Source organism: Sphaeramia orbicularis, chromosome 1 (genome assembly GCF_902148855.1).
Source record: "Sphaeramia orbicularis chromosome 1, fSphaOr1.1, whole genome shotgun sequence".
Lineage (NCBI taxonomy): Eukaryota > Metazoa > Chordata > Actinopteri > Kurtiformes > Apogonidae > Sphaeramia > Sphaeramia orbicularis.
In genome coordinates, this window is record NC_043957.1 from 30,364,486 (window position 1) to 30,390,679 (window position 26,194).

At 37.6% G+C, this 26,194-nt stretch overlaps 1 protein-coding gene across 1 annotated transcript in view; it reads right to left on the reverse strand.

Annotated features, from left to right (window-relative positions):
- The window catches only part of pkd1a (polycystic kidney disease 1a), a 96,911-nt gene that overhangs the window by 52,632 nt on the left and 18,085 nt on the right, over nt 1-26,194 (reverse strand). Inside the window, exons 2-12 of the mRNA XM_030135177.1 lie at nt 17,507-17,578; nt 16,864-16,932; nt 13,907-13,978; nt 11,646-11,809; nt 11,251-11,501; nt 9,093-9,353; nt 7,473-7,641; nt 5,359-5,536; nt 2,591-2,805; nt 640-761; nt 402-552 (exon numbers count right to left, since the gene is read on the reverse strand). Coding sequence (XP_029991037.1) covers nt 402-552; nt 640-761; nt 2,591-2,805; nt 5,359-5,536; nt 7,473-7,641; nt 9,093-9,353; nt 11,251-11,501; nt 11,646-11,809; nt 13,907-13,978; nt 16,864-16,932; nt 17,507-17,578 — 1,724 coding nt within the window. The remainder of the gene's footprint in view (nt 1-401; nt 553-639; nt 762-2,590; nt 2,806-5,358; nt 5,537-7,472; nt 7,642-9,092; nt 9,354-11,250; nt 11,502-11,645; nt 11,810-13,906; nt 13,979-16,863; nt 16,933-17,506; nt 17,579-26,194) is intronic.

The following is a 26,194-nucleotide window of genomic DNA, read 5'->3' on the forward strand; positions in this document are numbered from 1 at the left end:
CACATCTTTCTAGTGCTTCCAGTCTCTGCTTGTATATCATTGCAGCTCTGTCTCAGGGGAGATGCTCAAAAACAATAGACAGTCTTTTCATCTTTTGTGCCTTGTGTCACAGTTACTTTTTCTGTGATCTCAGACAAAGACAGGAAACAGGGACATTCAGGACAGAAATAACCTTGACTGATCTGGCCTTGTTTTTCACATCTCTTATTTTGACCTAGTTTCTGTCTCATTCAGCTTCTTCTTATGATTAGACACCTTAACAGCTTCAGACAAGGTTGGTGAGATTAAATGATTGTGTGTACATTTTCATCTGTGGAAGCAGGTGGTCTAAACATTTTATAACACCTGCTGGTGCTTGATAGAAATGTGTGAATGGTTTTCAGGTGTTAAGTGTGACTCACTGGGGAGCAGCAGGTGAAGGCCACGATGATGACAGTGGGGTCTGTACGTCTGGAATAGGATGTGGACATGTGACTTCAGCCTCTGCGTGATGAACTCTAAAGAAGACAGTCGACCTGCCTGGACAAAGCTCAGCGCTGGGAATAGCAACACCTGAGGGAAAATTGGAGTAAAATAGTGAAAATAACAACAAGATGAAGAATAACAATAAGTTTAAACAATCCAGCTGTATTTTCTCACTTCTATGCTGCTGATGGGTGGTGGTGGTGCAGTGAGAGGAGCAGATGGGGCTGAATGCAGAGGATTATGAGTGGGAAAGACAGCAAGGCCAACCATGTAGACCCCTGCATCTGGAACACGTACTGTAGTACAAGAAACAGAGACAAAAGAGAAAAGCGCAAAACTTACATTTCATAAAAATCACACTTGCATGAGTCCATGTGCGACAAATGGTTCACAAAATAATTTTAATTTTTCATTAACTTTTATCCCATTATTGTGTTTTAAATTTCACTTTATTGTGAGTCTGTTTTTCAAGTGGGTTTGCTAGTTTAGTTTATTTTATATGTTTTGAAATGCTAAATTTAACTTCACTTTTCAATAGCTTCAGTGTCTTTTATCATCATATGGGCAATGGCAAGATTCAACAACGTCACAAAACATATTGTCTTTATATTGTATAAATTCAAAAAAAGAAAATTTCACCTAGGACAGAATAACCATTCATAAAAGACAACTATTAAAGATGTGTGTTAGTTGCTGTGTTTGTGTCATTTACCAAATATATGGGAAGATAGATTTCATATTCAGCCAAAATAATAGGCTTATGTCTGCAACCAATCGAAAAAGGCAAAAAACTACAGATGTTTCCCTATAATCTTTCTTGTGTAAAGACACAGTATTACTTTTGTGAATGATGGTAACCTTGGACCAGACACAGCACCAGAATTAGTTTTACTAGAGCAACGTATATGAACTTATACAATCACACAAGAGAATAAAAAACAGACTGAACCAAAGACACAAGTATGGCATCAGAGATTATGGGGGGAAAAAACTTTCCCTTAGACTCACTTGACAGTGTATGACAAACTTAAGTCTGAAAGCTTGGCTTTAAAAACTCAACTAAAGTGTTTTTAAGCCAAGGTTTTAGACTAAGTCTGTCTATCATAATTGTGTGCCCTTCTACATTTTTTTTTGGAGCTCAGCCTCATTAAAAACGTTTCTGTGAAGAAAAGACACACAGTAGATCCTCTTAACTTCTGGCTTCAGATGGGTCTGAATTATGTATAGGACTAGATGATCTGTTGGACTTCTCTGTGTGTATCTAGTGTCACCCTTGTACTAAAAGGAGAGGCTTTATATTCACTGACTTTCAATGAAAAAGTTTCACCTCCACTGAATTTAAGCCTATTCTTCATATTTGGTCTTACATTTTTAATTCAGTAATATCCCCCTACTGTGGGTATCAGGTACCTGCTGCATAGGCAAAAGGAGAACCTGAAACAAACCTGTAATTCAATTCAATTCAATTCAATTCAATTCAGTTTTATTTGCTGAGCCCTATCTCACAACAAGGTTGCCTCACAGGGCTTTACAGAATTATTTGGATATGAAAACAAACAACAGTCAAACAAACCAGTAATAATAATAATTCAGCCTTGAATAGATACAACTGTTTTATTCCTAAAGATGCACATTATGATAAATGGGAATATTTACAATTATGTTCAAGACCTTTGACTGATAAAACATTGCATTCATCATTGCTGTCTTTGTCTCAGTCCACTTTTTCAGAAAACATGACCTTATTCCTACAAAAAAAAAACAAATCCACAATGCACTAAATTATTAAAATACACATACAGTTTGCTGCAAGGATCCTCTATAACTGCAATACTGAAAATGTCTGAGGACAGTTGGAGATTGCCTCTTATCCAATTATAAATGGTGCTTAAGGGAACCAGTCTTGTGCTTTTGATTAGTTATGTAGGAGGCTGTTTACTTTTCCTCTACGCTTGTTTTTACCACAGTGTGATTTGCATAAAATTGACAGTGAAAAGGTTGAAATTTAGAGGGATTTATGTTAATTATGTCTTCAGTGGATTTATAAGTTACTTCACATTTTCTTCTTCTGATTGATGATGTTTGAGCTGAACCCTACTTTTCTGGGAGTCTGTGTGTAGCTTACCTTGGGGACTGTACTGGCAAACGTAAGCCCGTTTGGCGTTACATGGGTGTGAACTGATCTGCCCACGCTGATCGAGTGATACACACATGTTTCCACGGGAGATTTGAGTCCGACGCTGCAGACCCTCCTCTCCATCCTCTGCCTCTGAGGTGTTCACCCAACGCAGCTTTCCAGGAGTGTCAACATCACTCAAGCCCAGCCACACGCCTCGCTCCCTGGGACAGTGACAGACAGGTGACATGATTAACACACAACCTTCCTGACAGATAACTATGTGGCCGTTGAGCTTGTCATTTGGTTCCAACCAGTTGGAAAGTATAGATACTCAAAGGCACAAACAACAATACAAACTAGAACTGGATAGAAAGTCTTGCTGCCATTCTAAATTCTAAGTTAGCCTGGAGGTCTCCAATATTAAAGAAAGTGAAAAGCAATTCCAGCTTTCCGCCCATGTGAGGAATCTGCTTCAGAGTTTCAGGGCTTTGTCCTTGGCTAATGACCTACCCTTCTTTTCATTCATTCATTTTCTGAACCCACTTTCTCCTCACTAGGGTCCTGGGGGTCACTGCAGCCTATCCAAGTTCTTATGGGTGAAGGCAGGGTACGCCCTGGATATGTCGCCAGTTCATTGTAGGGCTGACATATAGAGACAAACAACCACATTCACACCTATGGGCAATTTACATTAACTGACTAACCTATCAGTGCATGTCTTTGGATGGTGGGAGGAAGCTGGAGTACCCAGAGAGAACCGATGCAGACATGGGGAGAACATGGAAAATCCACACAGAAAGGTCCCACCCCCATTGACTGGTGTTGGAATCGACCCCAGGACCTTCTTGCTATGCTATTCACTGCACCACCATGTAACTTTCCTACTCTTTCCAATAAGTTTAATGAACATTTGTGCTGTAGTTTTTGTGTAATCCTGCAAAATCAAGTAATTCTACAGTCACTTTGGTCTACAACAAATTTCACTCAAATTGAGATGATCAAATAAGGGTCAATAATATACTGTATAATTAGTGTAAAGGGTAGTTATGCAGAGACTGAACAAATATGTGATTGTTAAAGTATTGGCCATTAACTCACAAAACCAGAAAAAAGACCTCTAAGCTTGAATCAAAGTCACATTTATTTCAAGTGATGATGGGCTACTATAGCCGAACTCCAGCAATCAATGACTGCAGGACACAGGGTACAGAAAAAGGGGCCTTGATTGGAACTTAGTGTTGTGTAACAGCAGGTTTGTCAGGTATTAAGTACACCCCTGTGATTACAACAAACTTTGCAGTTTTACTTGATTGAAAACACTATGAGGTGCTTTAACTACAGGAAAGTGTAGAGTAAACCGCTGTGATTGTAACAGGTACAATGGATTTACCCTTTGGATTCCTGTTTCTCTTCCTGCTGTACAATGTTGAGTAACATAACATGCCTGCATTTGAAAACCCTCGGCCTTTAGTCCACACCAAAGTTTTTGCACATACAGATGGATAGATGGATGGACAGATGACGAACTGATGACAATACCCTGCAGCGATGACCGAGGGTAAAAACTGAGAACTTCCTTCAAAAGAGGGTCCATAATAATCGATTTATGAGGATGGCAAATAGAAACAAACAAACTTATTGAGTTTTTACTTTGATGCTAGCCAGTCTCTTAGATGTGCTTCCTCTTTTGTTCTCTTTACTGCTTTATAAAACAGTGGAAGGGAGTAAAAATATCAAGCAGAGAGGGTACATAAAAAGGGAGAAGAAAACAAGGACAGACAAAAATGGGGCTCCTTATATAATTGTGGGGGTGGAGAAACCCATGAGTGGAGGAGGAGAGTGGGGATAAGCTCCATCTGTGGCAGGTTTTTTCCTTCTCCAGTCGGTGTGTGAGAGCAGGGCCTCTACCCTCACACATACACATGTGGACCCCTCCTCCCAGGGTGTTAAAGTCACAGTGCAGCTGTGCTTTTACAGATGTGTATTTTGCAACCTTCTCTGACCTAAACAGCAAACACTGGAGCCCTTCAAACTGCAGTATAAGACCCAAAACATGTTATATCTGCAAAACCACATCTTTACAATTCATACATTTAAAATATTATTAACATGTATTCATGGAAATGTGTTGTTAATGAAGACAAGTCTGACATTGTGCTCCTTTTTGACATGCTGTAATTTCTATATTTGTACATAGTCTGGGAAAAATATTAAAAAGATACAACAGAGGGGGGTCGATGACAAAAACATAGAAGAAGCAAAGGTGAGGAACAAATCCATTGGGTGTGCTTGAAGTCATCAATAGAAAATAATAATTTACAAATTTGCAGGCCTAAAAGTTACATGCACTGACCCAAACACAAAAAGTCTCACTTTCTATTATGAGACTGTCATGCAGAAGGGTGGAAAGAGGAGGTACGTTTGTCCAAAACTAATCAAAACTGTATATGTAAAAGTGTAAAAACAAGTTTCTACATTTTCATTTTATCAAACTGAAGGGTGAGAGGATTTGTGTTGAAAAGCCATCTGTACTGTCTGCATATTGTATCCGTTTTATTACAATACTTTGATATTATTGATATTGACAACATGATCACTAATAGAATTTACAGCATGCAACGAGAATAAACAATAAAAAATGCTTTAAGAAATTCTCTAACTCGTACAAACTTGTGTCTCTGTTAACAAAATACATAGCACATAGTATTGCAAAACCTCACCAACAGAAACACTGAGGCCCCATTTCTGAACCCCAAACAGACAGAAACACTCACTGTGTGACTTTATGTGCCAGCAGGTTACGCAGCGTGTCAGGTCGAACTATTGCCAGATCCCCACCGCGGTCTGAACACTGCTTTCGAGCATCTGTCCAGCTCAACTCCCCTGGAACAATCTGGAAACAGTGTGAGGACTCGCTGTGGAATACCCCATCCCTTGGACAATGAGGAGAGGCTGGCAGAGGAGAGAAACATCCACGATTTCATAGATCATTTAAAGTTATAATTGTATCATCATGGAAATGCAAATTATTACTTCACTGTTTGGAAGATTAGCTTTTAAAGTTTGTTTTTCAAGATATAAAATTAAATATTGTGTGTTTCCAAACATAGAATTAATCTGACATTACAAAAACTTTTCATTTAATTTAAAAAATATACTATTACAGACAACATTTGATCAAATATCAGTTTGTTGATAAAGCTAGTATATTTAAACAGACATACAGTTGCATAAGTCTTTCAGAGGAAAATAAAAACCAAATACAGAGACAATATTAGATATTTGTGGCTGCTACGAATAAACAATACTGTTGTATTTGGTTTTTGAAAGAGAGAAAAAGACAAACAAGGCAATAGATGTTGAATGTTAAATAGTTAAGAAAAAGACCAAAAAAACCACAAACAGTCATATTTGCATATACCAGAGCTGTACAAACCTACATACAATAAATCACACAGCGAGAACCATCACTTGTCATATTTCTTGTCTTCTGTGTTCATATTTTGCCCTCCAGTAAAAAGCATTAATTCCACAAAGTTTAACATAAAAGGCTCACAATAATCTCAAAGAACCAGTTGGGTACACAGATCAAATAACACCAAAAGATTAAATCGTACAAATCAGCTGTTGGCAGAAATCCATGAAGATTACCAAAGCTGTCTAGGGACAGGAGATACACTGTTTGATTGTGTGTGTCTCATAATCTTAACATAACATGCATTTGAAATGTGCACAGGTTAGTGTTTTCTACAGAAATCTGTTCAAAAACATTTCTCGTCCACAGATAAAGGCCTTTTATCCCCACAGCACTGAGTGAATACACAGAGTCTGTGAACTGATACAGGCCTACATCTTGATAAATTGCTTTTAATAAAAAAGTAAAATATTACTGTATTATACTTTTGCATAAATACAATTAATGTGATAACCTGTTAAATGCATTTACATTTGTTTCATTTGATGTTTCAACCACATGTGCAAAGAAATAGGACCAATGGCCCTGTAGCTTACTGGCCAAATTAAAAGCTTCGGGAAATGTACCCAGATGCCATTTACTATCACCCAGTTATGTGTATTTATTATATTCCAGAAATGGCCCATGTTTTGGTCATATTCCAATCAGATCTGTAAAAAAATCAAATTCCAACTTGATATCATTGATACTTACTGATTTATTGTATCAATGCACTTCCTATCTCTTATAATGGGAAAATTTTTTAAAGTCGCACCAAATCCAGAATCAGATCTGGATTGAAATAATTTCAATACATTGTGTTGACGTCATCATAAAGAAGCTGTATACCAAATTTGAAGTCAATCGGAATTGTAGTTTCGGAGAAGAAGACGATTGAAATTTTTGTAACAGACGACGACAACAACGACAGACGACAACGACGACGGATGCCGCATGACGACAATAGCTTATGGCCTGTCGGCCAGTAAGGTGATAAAAACAAAGTTGTGTTAACTCAAACATACATTTCTTCAAAAATAACTGGTTACCTATTGTAATTAATATCATAAGTTGATATGTGAAAAGTGTGAAAATGAGTGAAAATTTGCTCTTCTCATGATTCACAGCTTGTTGTGATAGTCTGATCTTAAGATTTTGCCATTTTTACAAAGTATGTCCCTGCAAAGGAATTTTGCGTTTAAATCAACTCCCCTGATGGATGTGATTCCTGAGCATTTACTTTAGATATTTGTTGCATTCAACCTGTCAGCTTCTTATACAAACCTCAAACACAGAATTAGAGCTGCACTTCAGCAGGGATCCACCTGATGGTTGATTACTGAGAGGATTGGAGTCAAGGTCTATCTCAGAGGTGATAAGGTTATTGATTGAGGTTCATCTTCTGCTCATAGCTGCTGTGTGAGTAAAACCTACCTTTAGCAACCTGGATGCCGTCCTTTGTAATTTTCCAGTCTATATCCAAGCTGATGGAACCCCAGCTGATGAGTGTGAGCTCTAAACTTTTATTGGCCACAACTAGAGAAGGACAAAGCAGTTCTAGTTTGGGAGGAAGCGCCACTGTCACCTCTCCCCGTGCAGAGACCTGCCATATAAAAATATACAATAAAAAACAGATAAATCATACAATTAAAGTTCAGTCAACAAAATACTGGGCAGTTACAGGTTAAGGTATGGAAATGAGGGCACTGTAAACTAAATGATGAGGTCAGTGAATATTCACACCTTGACTGGTAATGCATGAGGAGTCACGCTTTGTTGTTTGCCGGAAGGTCAGTTCATATGTCTGTCTGTCTGTTTGTCAGCTGAGATATAGGCCAAAGTTCAAAAATGGACATTTTGCCATAACTTCTGTCAAAATCATCGTATCAACTTTAAACCAAAGCCAAATTGTGCATTTTTCTATTCTGCATCCGATGGTACGCATCATGATGTCATAAGGGTCACACCCTCGTCAGTGCCCCTGGGTAAATATCAGGGGGGTCAGTAAACTCAGTTTTCTGACATTTCAAATGGCTGTAATATCGCCTATATTCATCCGATAATACCAAAATTTAACATACAGCATCTCTGTGCAAGTCTCTTCTCATATGCCAAATTTTGCAAGGTTTTGTGACTTCTGGATGCTATGGTAAGGTATGTACAATCTGTTTATCGATAATAACTTCTATTCTGTTCTGTAACAATTTCAAACTAAGGCCAAATTATTGGAAATTCAGTTCTCTATCCATTACCTACCTCATTTGTCACGTGTATATACAGATTTTGAGTTATTGGCATCTAAAGTAACGAGGGCACAAGCACCTAATTTGCATATGCACAAAACACCCTCTATCTTGAAAACTAAGATGGACATCGACTAACTTTGTACTATTGGCTTATAGGAAGTTAGATATGGTCTTTCATTTGGTACCAATTTTGTTGAACTTGGATGACCCTAAAAGGTCAAACTCAAGGTCATGATTTTCAAAATACCCAATTTTTGACTGTAACTCCCTCAATTTTGCAGTTAGAGAAAAATGACTAGTATCAGATTAGAAAATATAGACCAAAGTTCTCTTTCAACGGCCACCGGCAACCACGCTGCCTGTGGCAGTTTCATTTACTGAGCTGATACTTGTATTGAAAAGATGTGACTGCTCATATGATATAAAATTTTCTATTACATTCCAAGTAATTTTGGCAACAACAAAGAGAAGTGAATGTATAGCTAATATGGAAAGCATGAAAACTAAAAATTAAAATGACTTATCACAGATCTAATGGTTGTAGTTGATCCACAGTTATTACCCACAGATAAGGTAATAAAAATAGTCAGATTAAATAGAGAATTGATTTTCCTCAATAAAAAAGACTTAAGACTGATTAAACAGCTTGTATGAAAAAGGAGCCATGTGTCGTATAAAGATGCAATACATGAAAACCACCCACAGTCAGTGATAGGGGAATCATAATCAAATCAAATTGTGAATCTAGTCAAGATTCATGCCTCTACTCAGAGTGCAGCAGTCAAAATAGTCCGTTCTTTTCTCTCACCTCCTTGTGTCCCGCCCATGCCATCAAACTGACTACATAGTGTCCTGGAAGTCCATATTTGTGTGAGACACCAGTGACTTCTGTTTCGGAAGTGTTAACCCGTGATGAATGGTCGCCAAAGTCCCAGGAGAGAGTTACAGGAGTGACGGAGGAAGTGGCAGAGAAACTGATTTGGTCGTGAACACTTTGGAGCGGAACAGGCTTCACAGAGACGGAGAAGTCCACCGCAAACACATCCTCGGCCAGAGTCCACCCACAGTCCTATGCATAGAGGAAACCATGTGAGGAAGAGGAGGTTTTTCTGACAATACATGCAAGAATTTTAATGTAAAATAAAACCCTTTACTGTTAATTGCAAAGATGTTTGTGGTTTCACTATTACTTTTATGGTTTTAAATAAAAACATGGTTTTAATAAAACATATGAACTCCACTGATTTAAAATAAATAAACCCAGATTTCAACATAATTGGAGTTTTGGATAACACCTCTTGAGTGTCTCTGTGCAACAGTCATGCGAGAAACTGACAAAGGGAAGTTATTCAAGCCACAGAAGGAAGTTGTTGCTAGGTTATAGGAAGGTTTAGAGGAAATCCTGAATATTATGTTTACAAAAGAAGAAACAAAACACTAGAAGGAAGCCACACTACAAGAGGCCTTCACTGATACAAGCTGCAGTTTGAACATTTGACTACAGGAGATGGATGAATTGAAAGTAGGTTATCTGCACATTTTCTTAATAAAAGACAGTTTTAACAGATCTAAAAAGAAAAAAAAAATACAACAATTGACAACATAGACAACAGGATACATTTACTAAAGACACAATACCTACACACCATTCACAACTGAAATTTCCGACCACATTTGACATTTGTGTATGAATACCTAGATGTATATTGTGTATGTATAAGTGATTTCCTCTTCATGCAGAGTTTCAGCTTTTCCCATCTAAGAGAAGGTATACTTTCCCCTGCAGAGCCAAATCAAACCCATATCTCAACTCATTCGTCCCAAGTTGGTAAACAGCCTGTAGACGAGCTTGCTTGCTTATTTATTTATTTATTTATTTATTTATTTATTTATTGACTGACTGACTGACTGACTGTATTTATTAGATTAATTGTACTACGTGAGATTGATTGTTTTGGTGATATGTGAGATATGTACACTTCTGTTGCAAATCAAATTGCCCTTCAGGGAGATTAAGGATTTTTCATTTCAGTTCAATTCAGACTTTAACACTTAACCCTTAGGGGTCTGAGCCTTTTTTGAATACTTTTGATTTTTCCTTTATATACTATTTAAAGAAATGTTTACTATACCCATGTTTGGTATCTCTTTTTTTCAGCACAACTTCATCTATATCATCTGCCTATTATTTTTTCACTTTGACTTATTATATCAACATAAAAGGCCAAAAAACACACAAAAAATATAAAATCCAATTTGAAAAATGTATATAATTTATTGCATAAATACCACAAAGACGCTTAACAAATCTTTTCAAATACTTTAAAAGTGAATATTGGTTCCAAATATTAGGTATATAAAATCAAAATTGTAATAAATTAAAACTATACTGAAATATTTGACATAAAAGCATGTCTTTACATAGGCATTTTCTCCAGTTTTCTCAACCCCACCCCTGGTTCTCCCTGTTTCAGCATGCGGTTCAGGTGGGGATCATTCTCACCCTTACCTTTAATGCTAATGCAATCTGTGGATTCGAATCAGCAGATTCAGCCATTTTTTTTCCGTTTTGAAAAGGACAAAAAATGACGAAGATATGGTCGGAAATATAACGCTTGCTTTATATCGCTATAATAATGCTATATTACTTGTTTGCTCCGGGTTTAAAACATCATATCTCCGGTTGTATTTGCTCTATCAACATCAAATAAAAAGTGGGAGAGTGTTTCATGTCCGCACTTTCGAATGGCTTTGTCCCCAGTGGTCTACATGACTGACTTCCAATGCTACGATGTGTTGAAAATATCATGTGATTCAGTCACAGGGCCGTGACCGTGGACCCCTAAGGGTTAAAAAAAAAAAGTGCAATGCATAACCAAGCAGCATATTTCACACTATAATTACTTCAGTCTGATGATCCTGCATTGCTATAATAATTATCTGAGGAAGCACTGTGTGTGGCATACCTTCATAACATCTGGGTTGGTGCAGGCAGCAGAACACTGAGACTCGCTGATGAAGTTGGGCTCAGAATTTGTGCTGCAGAGACATTCATGCCTTGCTCCCAAACCCCCGTAGCGGTGTGACATCAGGAAACACACACTGTTACACTGCTCACGTGTAAAATTTCCCGGTGTGGAGGAAGAGAAGATAACAAGCTCGTTACGTCCGCCTCCTCCGCTGCTGCTGTCTTCAAGACAAGCTGCATAATTCAGACCTGAAGGAGAGGAAGACGATTCAAAGATGACTCAGTGTTAAGCAGATGATCTTCCATTATTACGACTCATTCTATAACTGACTTTAGTTTTTTTTTAATCTAATTTGATTGTTCTGTGAAGTATGTGCAGTGTGTGTTTTGTACCACAGGTGAGCAGGCTAACGTTGAGCAGCGGTTGGTGGTGGAGCTCAGGGGGATGGTTGCAGAGCATGGCATCTGGGCGTCGAACTCGAACCCCTTTCTCCTGTAGCCAGCTGACCAACCTGAAGAGTTTACAGTCGCACTCGAAAGGGTTGTTGCTCAGATCACTGGAGGACAAGAGAAAAAAGCAGGAGGACATGACTGGCTTAGTCAAAATATGCTCCATAACTTAATTTGCTCTTCAAGTTACAAGAAAAATGTTATGAAATATCAGAAATATTTTTAGAATTAGAGTCATTCTCTACAGAAATGTGGAAACCATTATTCAAGCCTCATAATTAATTATTTAAACTTCTGTCATTCTTTACACCTTGATATTGGTTAAAAAAAATCCCTCTCTCACCTCCAGATCATCCAGAACTGCCTTAATTTTGACCTGGGCTCAGAAACACAACCACATCACCAAACCTGGCCTGTTTACACTAACTACCTGCTCCTTTTAGAATCGAGTTGAACTTATTTAACAGATCTGTATTTGTCCTACTTCCCTTTCTTCTCTATTCTCAGATGTATCATCCCTCATAATCCTGCCTGACTCACAATATGATCAAACCTTTGCACACATTGCAGAATGAGTCTTTTCTTTGCGTCCTATAATGTAGTAAGTTTTAATGAGTTATTTTATTCTTGGAAGGTTAAAAAATAACAATCGTAAGAATTTTTTTCATTTTATTAATGCAGAGTTTTTCAACCTCTGGGTCGGGACCCCATGTGGGGTTGCCGGGAATTCAAATGGGGTCACCTGAAATTTCTAGTAATTGATAAAAATTAAAAAAAACAACAACTTACTAATAAAAAATATATGGTGAGTTGACAGAGACAATCACCATCCATAAAAGACATGACAAACTCTGAAGCTGAAACTGAAGCACTGTGGTACTCTTTATCTTTCAAATGTTCATTGTGGTCGGTTTCAGATGCTGCAGCTCTTTCATAATTCATAGTTTGAGTTATTGTTTGTTCAGTATTAATTGTCAGCCTTGTAAATACAAGCTGGACTGACTGTTCAGATCCTGACCAAGGAAAATAAAATTCTCACTTTGTGCAGTAATCTACACCTGGCTTTTCTGCCTCCGTCCATAATAATATACATTATATAGACTAAATGTTGTCCAAAATTAACGTTTATCTACAACAGAGAATAGCAAACTATTACATGATCAAAAACAAAATAATTTTAGAAAAAAATGTCTTCGTTTTGAATCTGGGGTCACCTGAAATTTGTGATGTTTAAATGGAGTCAGCAGCTAAAAAAGGTTGGGAACCAGTGTACTAATGTAATGCCATTCAAATGTTAGTTACAGACTATTCTGTTCTTATTTATTTATGTACCTCGCCCCCCAAAGGGGAGGCAAGGGGTATTGTTTTTGGTTCGGTTTACTTGTTTCTTAACAATCTAGCAGCAAAACAATCAGTTGAATTCATACCAAATTGGGTTTATAGATTGCCAGTGACCCAGAATAGATATGATTACATTTTACGAAAAGTAGGTCAAAACAAATTTTTTTTTTTACAAATTTCTAAAATCTTTTTTCCCCCATTTACTTATAATGGGTGAAATTTGTCTATGCAGACATCAGCACATGCATAGACATGATGACTTCAGCTGCCAGGAAAACATTAATACTATTCATCATACCTGTGTCTATTATATCAACAGGACTACCTAGATAACATGTAGATCCAGTAAAGGAGAGTAAAAGATCAGAACTTGAGTGACAATTACAAGAAGCAGAAAAGAGTAACAGGAAAGCAGAACTCAACGAAATATAATAGCATTATTATTACATGTAGAATTTGCATGTTGAGTGCTCCATTTTTTTCACTCTGTCACATAATTTAGCTCATAACTCACATGAATTAAAAAAGACATGGAGAGGCATTAGTTTAACTGAAGAGGTTTGCAGTGTCCTAAAAATACACAATCAATGCACAAACTTTACACAAGTAACATTTTATCTTCATACATGTGCTGCAGAATCATTACCACTCATTAACTCCCACTGAAGGCTCAAATACACATTCATTGACTGTGTGTGTAGGTGAATTGGGCACACACATCTAATTTAAGCTTCCTTGATTTGACATATGTGTAGATGCTCTTAAAAGTGTAGGCAAGGAGTTTGTGAATAACATGTTTTATGCTTGTCAGGAGAAAGAAGTGAGCAAGATGTGTGGCTGTGAAGAGCCAAGTAAATACTTACATTTGTGTTAAATTGCACAGGTTGTCACATATTCTTTCTTTTATGGTTGTGATTTGGTTGTTGCTCAAATCGCTGGTGGAAACAAAGACACACATACAAAAAAACATTTCAGAGGAGACATCAATATCCATTAATACATTCATAACATGTGTGTCCTACACTTTTTTGCAATGCTAATTTTGACAAGACTCATCTGGTTTGGGTTTGTCATTGGCTTCAACACTGGAGGGCCGGGCAATTGTTTTCAGTGTTGTGGATGATTCACGATTCCAAATGATTTTATTGTTTGTGCTGTTGACATGAACTCATGATGCGAAAGAAGTTTTCCATCTATATACAGAAGGCTCTATGTGCTATATCAACAAGACAAGACTACAGTTGTGACCAGAGTAATGTAGAGTATTTGTTACAAACATAAGGAGCATTAAGCGTTAAGTTAAAAACACTCAAGAACTGAATGACATGTTCTGCATTTCTGCATCCTTCTCTATTTGTACCCACCCTCTTTGCTTTATTTCCACACTCATTTATTTTCTTTCTTTCTTCTTTGCCTGTCTCTAATTTTTCTCCCTTTTCCCTCCTCCACTCATGATTTGCTTCTCCCTCCCTCCTCCATCCAGTAGGATACATAATGGGGCCGTTGTGTGGTGGTTTTGGAAGGAACTGATGGAAACCACCAGAGTCCTCTCTCATCACACACACATATACACACAAACATGTGCTTAAACGCCCATTCAATGGGTGGAAGAAATAAGGTAATGGATGGAGGAAGGGAGCGTTTTTTTTTGTGAATGCTCTCTGGTCCAGTTTACTTACTCCTGGGATTTCTGCCTACTTAAAGCCAGACTAAACCAAACCTTTCTCTCCTCTCGATCAGGGCCCTATATCATGAAGTTCAACATATCTTTCAGTGGCCTGGCTTAACAAAGTCAGACAATCACAAACATGCAAGGTTGCACCACAATAATGGTTATGACCTTTTTTTTTTTTTTTTTTTTTTTAACAATATTGATAATAAATGAGTTCGCATATGGTGTTGGAACAAAATGACCAATCACAACTTCAATAATAAATGTGAGAAATTAAAAAAAATAAATAAACGTTAGGACACAAACTAAAAGCAACACTGGAGCCAAAGAAGGAAATTGGCAATAAACTGTCCACTGTATGAATCATTGAAGCATTAAAGACTAGACTCAAGTTACAAGTGTTTGTTCTGCTTATGGCATGTAGGACAAATTGAGACTTTTCACTTCAACCTTGGCAGTGATAAAAAGTCTGAAAGCAAGTAAACAGCAAATGCAAAAACAGCATTTGAGCTAAAAAATTAGGCTAGATAATCTCCACACTAATATTTTTTGTTTAAAAATGTCATTTTTTAAATGAAAGTGATATCTGTCCACATATGTGCTTTTATAACAGTTCAGGAATAATGTCTTTCCTTCTGGGGAACAAACTCATGTTCACACCAGTTTAAGTGGAACCAAAATTGGAGGATGTAACTCTACCTTCAGGTGAATCCAATCTTTGCCATCTCTCCTGCAACTTCTTCATATCATTTGCTTTTTCTGGTACAACTCTCCAGCTTCACCTGTAATTCTGTCGATGTCCAGATCACCACCAATCATTGTGCCTCCTCAGCAGACCACTGACCTTCTCTATTTTCCTCTACTTCCTGCTTGTCTTCACAACTTAAAATATGACACGCCCACTGATGATATCATGGTTCGTGAGAAGAAACCACTTTTTTTGGTTCCATCTGAGAACTAACTTTTCAAGTTCCAAACTAATTTGTTTTTAGCGTGAATGCACCAGCCACTTCAAAATTAGGTTAAGGAACCAGAAGCAGCACTAATCCCTGCCAGTGTGAAAGCCCTACATATAAGAAATGGAGCTTCTTAAAATAACTGCTGAAGTCATTTTTTGACAAAAATGCCTTTTTGCCTAAATCATCAAATGCAAAATATCTGGATAAGTTCTATTTTGTTTCCTGAAAAATCTGAAAAAATGACTTGGGCAATTATTTTAAGAAGGTGACAATATGCAATGTAGTTCTATGATCACGAAGATGATAAACTTAATTTTGAATGTAAGTAAGAATAAAATATAAAGGTGAACAAAGAACAAAGAGAAATTACAAATTTAAACAGACACTCCAGAATACTGAAAGCAATAAGTTAACCAAAAAAAGAAAAAAAAAAAAGTCACAAAGTGTACAACTATTTCGTTGTGGCTCTTTAAGAATACTTTTTGCCCAAAATGAAGTAGGAGGAAGCCAAGCTTCTATTGTCCTACCTCAATTTTATCATCATAAAAGCAAAATTAAACTGCACAAAAGCTTCCAGAGCAAAACTGCCTGTAACTTGGTTGAATTAAAAACTTGTAGTCAAGGACAATATCTTCCTTTTCTAAAATAAAGATCATGTGACAAGACTGCGACAAATAGTTACTAATAAGACCCATTCAAGCAGCTGTGTCATTGTTTCCAAAGCTTTCATTTTTTTCCATCCATGTTACAATGCAACCCAAAAGTTTCCAATCTAGAGCTGGGTCATTAGCAATTTCAAAGTGTCCATTTTAGGGATCCTAAAATGCTGGAGTGGCCTGGATGATAGGTATAATCACAAAAAACTGTAAAAAATGTTTTAAAAAGTATTACTGTAGACAAAGTCTTACTGTAAAACCATATAAGGTACACAACAAGGCTTTAGTGGTTTAATATCAGTTATATATTATATCATTATGGACAGGGAATAGGTCCATGGGATTTTCTGAGTGAAATGATGGGTGCAGAGCTTTAATGGGTTTTCCACCGTCTCGAAAATGACCTGCTCCTGAGCAGGTGTGCAACATAAATTACCATGACAATTTATATCAGTAACAAATAGACCATTTTTATGATACCGCTTTGTGCTGAAGGCCTGTGGTGTTTGTAAGATTCACAGGATTGTACTCACAGGATTGACAATGGCCCACAGCAGAACACCCCCCTGGGGAGAACATTGATCCTGTTCCCCTGTAGATACCTGACAGAACACAGATGCAAAAATCAATACACAGCCATTTAGGCTATGTTCAGACTCCAGGCAAATGTGGCCCAAATCCGATTTTTTTGCCCATATGTGACCTGTATCCGATATGTTAAAGACAGTTTGAACAGCAAAAATCCAATTTTGTCCAATCTGACCCAGGCCACTTTCATATGTGGTCCTGAATCTGATACGTTTCTGATATTTTGTACTTCAGTCTGAATGGCCAGGACGCATTTATCCAACCTTTACGTCACAGTGACAAATGTCATAATTCTGTACCGAGGTAAGATGCCTCCATATTTACTTCCGTAAACACAGTGCGTGCCTGCTTGGTCAGGACCTCTTTTGCGCATGTGGGTCACTTCAGGGTTGCATTCAGTTCATACTCAAAACTGATAGAAATCATATTTAATTTGAAATATGAATGAGCACATAAAAAAATCGGATTTCACCATAAAAAACAATTGTGCATTAAGACCTGCTGTTTGAACATGGTGTTAAATACATTAGATCAGGTCTAAATCACCTAAGCACACACAGACTTATTCTTATGTAAATGTATACTCACAGTTCTCGAAGGCCAGTGAGCCGATCTAGCAGGCTGGTGTCAAGAGAAGAGATGTGGTTTTTGGACAGATCTCTGTGGAGCAAACAGACATATGCATATTTAAAAAGCATGTAATGACACGATCATGCAACATGCAAATACATGTAACCTATTTCCTGTTCACAGACAGCATGGGTAATCTTCAAATATTCCTCTTGTGTGCCTATTTTTTATGCTTGAATGTTTAGTGTTAGATGAGTATGGCGGATGGGTTCTTTGAGGTGTTGTGAAAGTGACAGAGGAAGCTGGATTGATACAATTCAAATGTTGAACGATGCCACTAATTGTCAGATTTCAATAGAAAAAATGCGCGTGCACACACACACACACACACTACATGACATAAATGCATCAGCTTTAGCCTTACAGGGTCTGATCAAGCAGCAACATGTGGACACATTTCAACAGATCAACAGTCAAGAGTAACTTATATGCATGTATTATACATATTTGAGTAGGTATTTATAAGCACTTTAACATTATGTAGAACACAATTTGGGGAGATAAAATTTTTAGGTGAAAAATGTCAAATTACTGCTCCGTAACATGCGGACTTGAAATCAATATCAATTTCTTAACCTTTATGCAAACATTCAAAACACGTGGTTCTCTACAGAAATTGATATCAAGTAGGACAAAACCTTGTAGATATTATTTTCACCTATGCTGAAAATAAATTTTGGAGTAAAATATTGTAAAGTCTCTGTTTTACTGACATGAGAATGTAGTAACACATGGACAGGTTGCCATAGTAACATGTGAATGACTCTTTACACCATTGTATGCATCAGTCAAAAATGTTGACTTATTTTTTTAAAACAACAAGCCAGATATAATCACAATGCTTTATTTAATGTATTTAACACTAACACAGTGTTATTTACAACTTGTGGTGGTCCATACTGATATAGGTAAATTACAAATAAAGAGTCATTTCTCAGTAACAGTTCACAGATAGTCTTTTTAAATGTGACCAGTGTATGAATTCACAAACTTCATCATTCAGAATTTTAATTTCTCAAAGTAATAGAGAGTCTTTTGCATGTCTTTTTGTTAATTTAATGCAGCCTAGTAGAAGGTTCAGAACTTCTCCTGTACTGTGTAAGTGGCATTCTAAAAAGGATAACAGTTCCATAAAATACAGATCTTTAGCTAAAAAATGAGCCCACTTGATAAATGATGTGCAAATTTACTTTTTCATGTTGATGTTCACGTTCACTTGATCGGACCCTACAGTGACACGAGGATAAAGCGTTGTTTTATTTGCCATCTTGTGATTGTGAAATACTACCGACTGTCATAAAACTATTATCTCTGAGGCTGGGGTTTGGAAGTTATTACCCAAATTCATAAAAGTTTGATATGTTTTTTTTGAGGAATAAATTAGAGTCCAGGAAATTTATTTCACAAATACATTAATACATATTTTCTTCTGTAATAGATTTTCTTTCACTAAAACGAAGTCTCTGGCATATCATTGACCTTTTTAGGTTAGTATAAGCTGCAAATCATCACAAACGCTATGATTCAGCTTGTACAGTTGACACATGCAGCCGTCACAACACAGTTGTTTCATTACTTCCAAAATAATCTGCTGGAGTCAATGAGACATCAGTAGATAAACAAATCAGGAAGAGAAAAGAAACTGAATAGGTTGAACTATCAAGCTGAGAAGCCAAGGAAAACAATAATAGCAGAAGACGTCTCCTCCTCAGTGATCACTGAAGAGCTATGACTGAGTTAGTCCTGTCTCCACACAATGAAGCTTCAGCTGCAAATCAGAGCGAGCAGCTGAACCAAAGAATAAAGTAAGAATCAAAGGTTCAACATCCATTTGTCAGAATTTAAAAGCACATATAAGATACTGCACTCTTGAATGAAAGCAAACAAGAGTTGGCACTAATCTTGGTGCACACTAATTTCACAAAAGAAATCAAATCAAGGACAAATAAAAGCAAGAAAATGAGCCTGAGTACATGGGAATAGAGTCTGATCTCTCTTGCTTCTTTTGCTTTCTTTCTGTGTGCGTGCATGCGTGTGTGTGTGTGTGTGTGTGTGTGTGTGTGTGTGTGTGTGTGTGTGTGTGTGTGTGTGTGTGTGTGTGTGAACAGAGCAGGACGCCCATTCCCAAAAGGAAACATCTGTACATTCCAGACAAGCTGTGTAAGAAAGATGGAGACTGAAAAAGAGAGAGAGGGAGCGCGTTCTTCTGATAAACCCATCAGTAGATGAAACAGGACAGCAGAAAGATGCCCCTCCCACAAGATGATAATTTGTACATAAGGCTGACACCTCACTTTATGTAATGCCACCGTCAGCACCACGTACGAACATGCACCACTACAATATTCCCACCTAAGTCATGAGTAACACTGTATACTCAAAAGAAGATTAAGGAGAGAAAAAGTGCACGTGTGTTTAACATGACCATATAATGTGACCTTCACCATGTCTATTAGCAACAGGCTCCTGTTCTCCCTGCTACCTCTGGACACACATGGTTCTACTTTGCATAAGCGCACACACACACACAGAGTACTTGAGGTATAGGCCTACACATATACACAATTACACACACACACACACACACACACAGCCCACATATGGTTCTGTTTTACTAACGGTGTGGCCAATGATCTAACCACTCCTTATAAGGCCTGTCTGGTGCCACTTATTCTGAGCCGGAGGATGAGAAGACACACACACACACACACACACATACACACACACACACACACACACACACACACTCTTCATTGACTACTTCAAGCTTGCCAGAGGGAATGAGAAGTGGGCACAAGCTCTAAAGAGAATATGAAAAGAGGAAAAGGTAAACCAACAGATACAAAGAGAAGTGAAGGAAATTAAAGAAGATTGATATCTACTTGAAAGGCTTTCATCTGCACAAAACTGATAGTGAAACCTCCGAGCCAAATGTCAGTGATGAAAGCTGTGAGGTGGGTCTGATTGGAGGACACATTGGGATCTGCTTCGTCGTGGTGGCAAATGGATCCAAAATCACTGCGAATGAAGGCCAGCGCCCCACTAACCCACTAAACACAGACTGCTCTGTGGTCGCTTTCATCCCCCTCAGCCTCCCTGCCTCATTTCTCTGCAGCGCCCTCCCCCACTCATTTCTTCTACTTTCTTTCCTTCCCCACTTTTTTCTGTAACTGCTTTGTTTACATCTAAAAAGGCAGACCTATTCAAGGCTGACGACACACAGAAAGAGAGGCAGGAACAGACGAACGTGAGCAAGGAACAACTTCAGCTACTTCTAAGGTGCACGGGGAAGTAAAAAAAATAAATAAATAACAGATCCAGCAACATTTATTAATAGATAGAACAACTTTCATGTTTGAGTGGGGGGTTCGATCAGGATCAGGGATGATTAAAACTTTTCTACAGATGAAAAGAGAGCAAGGAGTCAGGAATGATGGAGAAGGCAGGTGTGAGGGGGAAAGTAGAGTTGAAACTTGGGGAGGAACACAGGCCAAGTGTGGAGATCAATAACCTCTCCGTAGCTTCCCAGTTTCCTCTAAAACAGATGCAGCTTGATGCGAGAGCTGCCAGACAGCACCTACTGTCCAAGGCAAATGTAGGGGAGGGACATTAGAGAGGGTGGGTACTTTTCCTAGAGCAGAACAGGAGGGAGCATAAAATTAGGAGAATGGTGCAAGGAGATGGTCTAAAAGGCATTATATATTTTACTCAAAAGTCCACTGCTCCTCCTCCTTCAGAACATTTTGTCCATTTTTCCAGCTGCTGCTGCCTCGGTTGTCTGGTGTCCAGCTGGCAAGTGAAGGGCAGCTGTGTGCAGCGGTTTAACACACTCTCCCAAAGAACGACGCGCACACAAAATACACCCACACACATATGCATACACTCTTACATGCTGTCGATGCATGCAGGAAAAACACAAATCCTGTAATGCTATCTTACTCTCATTGCTTACTCTTTCCTGGGAAACAAAACTCAACAAAGTCAACGCCACATAGCTTAAGAGTCATAAATTATCGGACCAGGACCAGAAATGAGCCTCAGGCTTACAGCACTTCTGGGATGTGATGAAATGAAAAAGCAAAACTACTGCTGAAAATTAAGGAGGAACTGCGACATCAAATGCACACAAACATTTTTTTGTCCAACACGTTTGTACTTCTGTGAACTTTGTACCACTGTGAATGTGGTTCTTTCAGGAATTAAAAAATAAAAACTAAAAAGAGATGAGAAGTGAAAGAAATTGTTTGCTGTAAGTTCTATCACAGCCAGACCATCTCTTATCCTTTGATTGTGTCGTTTTATTTCTGACAGAGTGAATCTTGTAGCTGCTTTTCAAGAAGCAAAAAACCCAAAAAACTTAAAAGAGTATAGCTGAGAACAGATGACTGCACTGAGAAAAAAAAAAAAAAAGATGTGCTATTATGTACACATTCCTTTTATCTTTTTTTTTTATTTATAAAACACAAGTTGACAGACAGGCTGATAGATATTTATTGCACTTTATGGAAATTGGCCTCCGCTTCTTTTCTTTTTTGTGGTAGGGTTATAACATAAGAACATGCAAAGTCTATTGACAGTGTAATTTTCTCACCTTTGATGACACAAACTTTCCATAAATTAACCAGATATAAAACATTTATTATTGTAATTATGTAGTATGTTACAAAAGAAATGATAATTGTGCTCAACACTTAATTTGCATGTTTCTGTAGAAAATGGGTCCCATTTATGAAATTCTAAAGAATCTGCACTTCCCGGGTCACACATTAATCCTGCCAAAGTTCACATGCAAATCACAACCCATTTTTCAGTTTGAAAAGACCGAAGACCAGATGTATAAACAATGCATTCACAAAATAAACCCTGCATAAAAGCCATTTCTAAAAAAAAAAAAAATTTAAAAAAAAAGCCATTCATGAACACAAAATGATCCCTGATAATGTATGTTGCATACAGGCCAGGTGTTAGAAGGAGCTGGAATAAAAAAAAAACAAAACAAAAAAAAGCTTAGGATCCTAGCTCTTTTATTAATCCACACAGTATTTCAAGGGTCAAGCACATTATTACTGATCTTGTCTGTACTAATGTAAGCTACTTCAATATCCATCTTTATTAGACAGATTTTAATGCATCTGTCCCCAGACAACCAAAGATGGAAGTGGAACGTCACAGAAAGCAGTGCTAATTTATGTCATGTCTAAAACAGTGGAAAAGGCTCCACATAAACTGATGCAACAAGTGAAAGAGAAAGAACTAAAAGAGCAGAGGGGAAAATGAAGAGAGACTGAATGAAGTCAGGGGTGGAAGAAGCATTCAAATCCTTTTATTAACTAAAAGAACTAACTAATGCCACAGTTATATAAGATATGCCACTTGGTAAAATTTTCATACTGTGCAGTAAAGTGGTCCCTGATATTTACAATTCATATCATTGCTTCATTAATGCATGTTAAATTTTGCTGCTGTTGATGTTTCAAGTGGAGCTCATCTGAAGTGTAGTTTACTCTACAGCAGTGGTTCCCATCCTTTTTTGGCTCGTGACCCCATTTTAACATCGCAAATTTCTGCCGACCCCAGACATTCAAAACAGAGAAATTTTTTTTGCTAAAATTAACTTGTTTCTGATCATGTAATAGTTTGCTATACTATGTTGCAAATAAACATTAATTTTAGGCGACATTTAGTCTATATAATGTATATTATTCTGGACGGAGGCAGAAAAGCCAGGTGTAGATTACTGCACAAAGTGAGAATTTTATTTTCCTCCGTCAGGATATGTACAGTCAGTCCAGCTCGGATTTACAGGGCTGACAATTAATACTGACCAAACAATAACTCAAACTATGAATTATGAAAGAGCTGCAGCATCTGAAACCGACCACAACGAACATTTGAAAGATAAACAGTACCACAGGGCTTCAGTTTCAGCTTCACAGTTTGTCATGTATTGGGATTGTCTCGCTCAACTCACCATATATTTTTGATCAGAAATTTTTTTTATTTTTTATCAATTAAATTTCAGGCAACCCCATTTGAATTCCAGGCATCCACAAGGTTGAAAAACACTGCTCTACAGCTATGCATCATATTCAACAAGATCATCCTCTGTTTGTCGTCTTGAGGTCCGGTGAGAACCAGGCATTTCCAACATATTGTCATGAGCTCAGAAAAACATGCCTGCTCTCAACTGTGACAATGTATTTTCCCCTAAATCCAACAGAGTTTCTAAAGAGGTTATTAGATGTTTCCACACATCTTTATAAACAGGTTTGTCCATCACTCAATCCTCATTATCTTCAAAACATGGAATAATCTTCACATTTGACAGATTTTTCATTTTACAGGAACCGATAAGATTGTGGTCACCAAGAGACAAAGGCCAAGGTGAAACACTTCTACTCATGACTTAAGGATTTATATTATAGGATGGTGGTTGCATGCGATTAAACTCAGAGTTGCTTTTGTCTTAAAGAGGAGATCCTTCAGTTCATCACAACATACCAACTATCATTCATTGGACAGATAGGAGATGAAAAACTACAATCTGAAAAGCAATTTAAGTTGTCAGACAAATATAGTGAAGTAAGAAGTAGACTACCTTAATTGCCTTAATATAGAGCTGCAACGAGTACTCGAGTAATTCAAATCCAAAAAATCCTGTAAATCATGTTTTTTGCCTTGAGTATTCCTTTAATTATTAATTTAGTTTAAGTAGTCACTTGTGTTTCGCCCTGGGGATCATGTTGTACACAAACTGTAAACAATGACGCACACAACTCAGAGTCAAAAAGTTGGCGTTATGGAAGAGAGTGAGGCAAAAGATGTCCAAAGTTTGGGATAACTTCAGACTTTAAAAAACAGAGAATCTCGTGCAATGTGTGTAAGTACACATCTGAAGCCAGCACAAGGTAAATTAATGTGATTGCTAACTGAGAAACACAGCATCGCTGGTTACAACGTAGGCTATGCATTTGTTGTGGTCTATAATTATGAGTCTCGACGACGGCTTGATGATGAAATTCGATTACTCAATTAATCGCTGAAATATTGAGTAGAATACTCAACTTCAAAAAGAATCGATAGCTGCAGCCCTACCTTAAAGTGAGGGAGTCAAACATACAACCCCAAACCAGCCCCTCAGAGGTTCCAATCCAGACCACAGAATGAATTTGCAAACTGCAAAAATTACACTAAAGGTATTAAGAGTCAAGGGTGTCAAAGTCATTTAGTTCCAAACTCCAAATTCCAAACTCCAAAATTTTAACAATATTTTTCCTGTTACTAAATGTTTTGTGCCTCTGTGGATCCACTGTGATCTGTAATGCAGACGTATAAATGATAAGTTGAGACGCAATACTGTTAAAATTGCACTTATTTTTCTTGAGAAATTTCAGGCTTTTCAGGTTATTCCCATTTTTTGTGAAAGGATAGCTTATAAATGTATTGTAACATTCTCATATTTTTTTTGCACAAAAAACCCCCCCAAAAAAACAAACAATAATGTGGAGATGTCATGATGTATAGGCTATTATGCTCTTATTTTATGGGTCTGGCCCTCTTGATATCAATTTGGGCTGAATGTGGCCCCTGAGCTAAAATGAGTTTGACACCCCTGCCTTAAAGTACACAGCTGCAAACAATGAAAGTAGAAATACCTCAAATTTGTACTTTGTAAATGGACTTTTATTGTGCATTTCTATCTTCGAACTCAAAACGCTTTACACTGTGTCACGTTCAACCAGTCACACACACTATTTGGGATTCAGGGACACTTTAACAGGGATGAGGTAGGGCTGCACGATTTTGGCAAAAAATAAAATCCCGATTTTTTCCTAAAAAAACTTGATTTTCGATTTCGATTTTTGGGTAAAACTGCAAAAGACAACAGAAGTCAGCATGTCGTTTTCGTGAGCAGCCCACAATGCAAGCCACTGCTCCCTCCCTCAAATCTGTGATGGCATCACGTGATGGACCTACAGAAGTTTTTTTTTTTTTCATCAAATCTTTATTGAATGAAGCAGAGTATACAAACAATGTATACAACAAGAAAATAACATAACAGTTTTATCCAGGGGGAAAGCACTACAACATAATGTCCAAATCAGAGCAAATACTGATGGTTTTTATAGTCTTTTTGTTTCCGGATTTATCTAATAGCTTTAAATAAGGTTCAACATCTTTCAAAAAATAAACAATATTTGGTTTTGTGTTACAGAACTTACATTTGTGAATGAAAAATTTTGCAAGAGAACTAAATTAGTTATAAAAAAAAATGTTTTTTTTCTTCCCTTTTTGGAGTATCTGGGCCCACAGAAGTGATACCAATGTAAGTCAGTGACAGGCGTCAGTCATGCGTGTGTGGACCACGTAATATGAGGGATCCCCATGCGGTTCTATTTAAACTGAGGGATCTGTGCGTGGAAGAGACCGACCCAGGACACGCTGGAGGGATTCTATCTGTGGAGCTGGTGGATGTGTCTGGGAAGAGGGCTGTCTGGGCTCCTCTGCTGAGGCTGCTGGCCCTGCAACCCGGACCTGGACCCAGAAGAAGACAGTACGGTACAGATCCGGGACAAAGTAATATGAGTGATCCCCATGCAGTTATATTTCAGTTGTGGGATCTGTGCGTGAAGCCATGGCTTATAG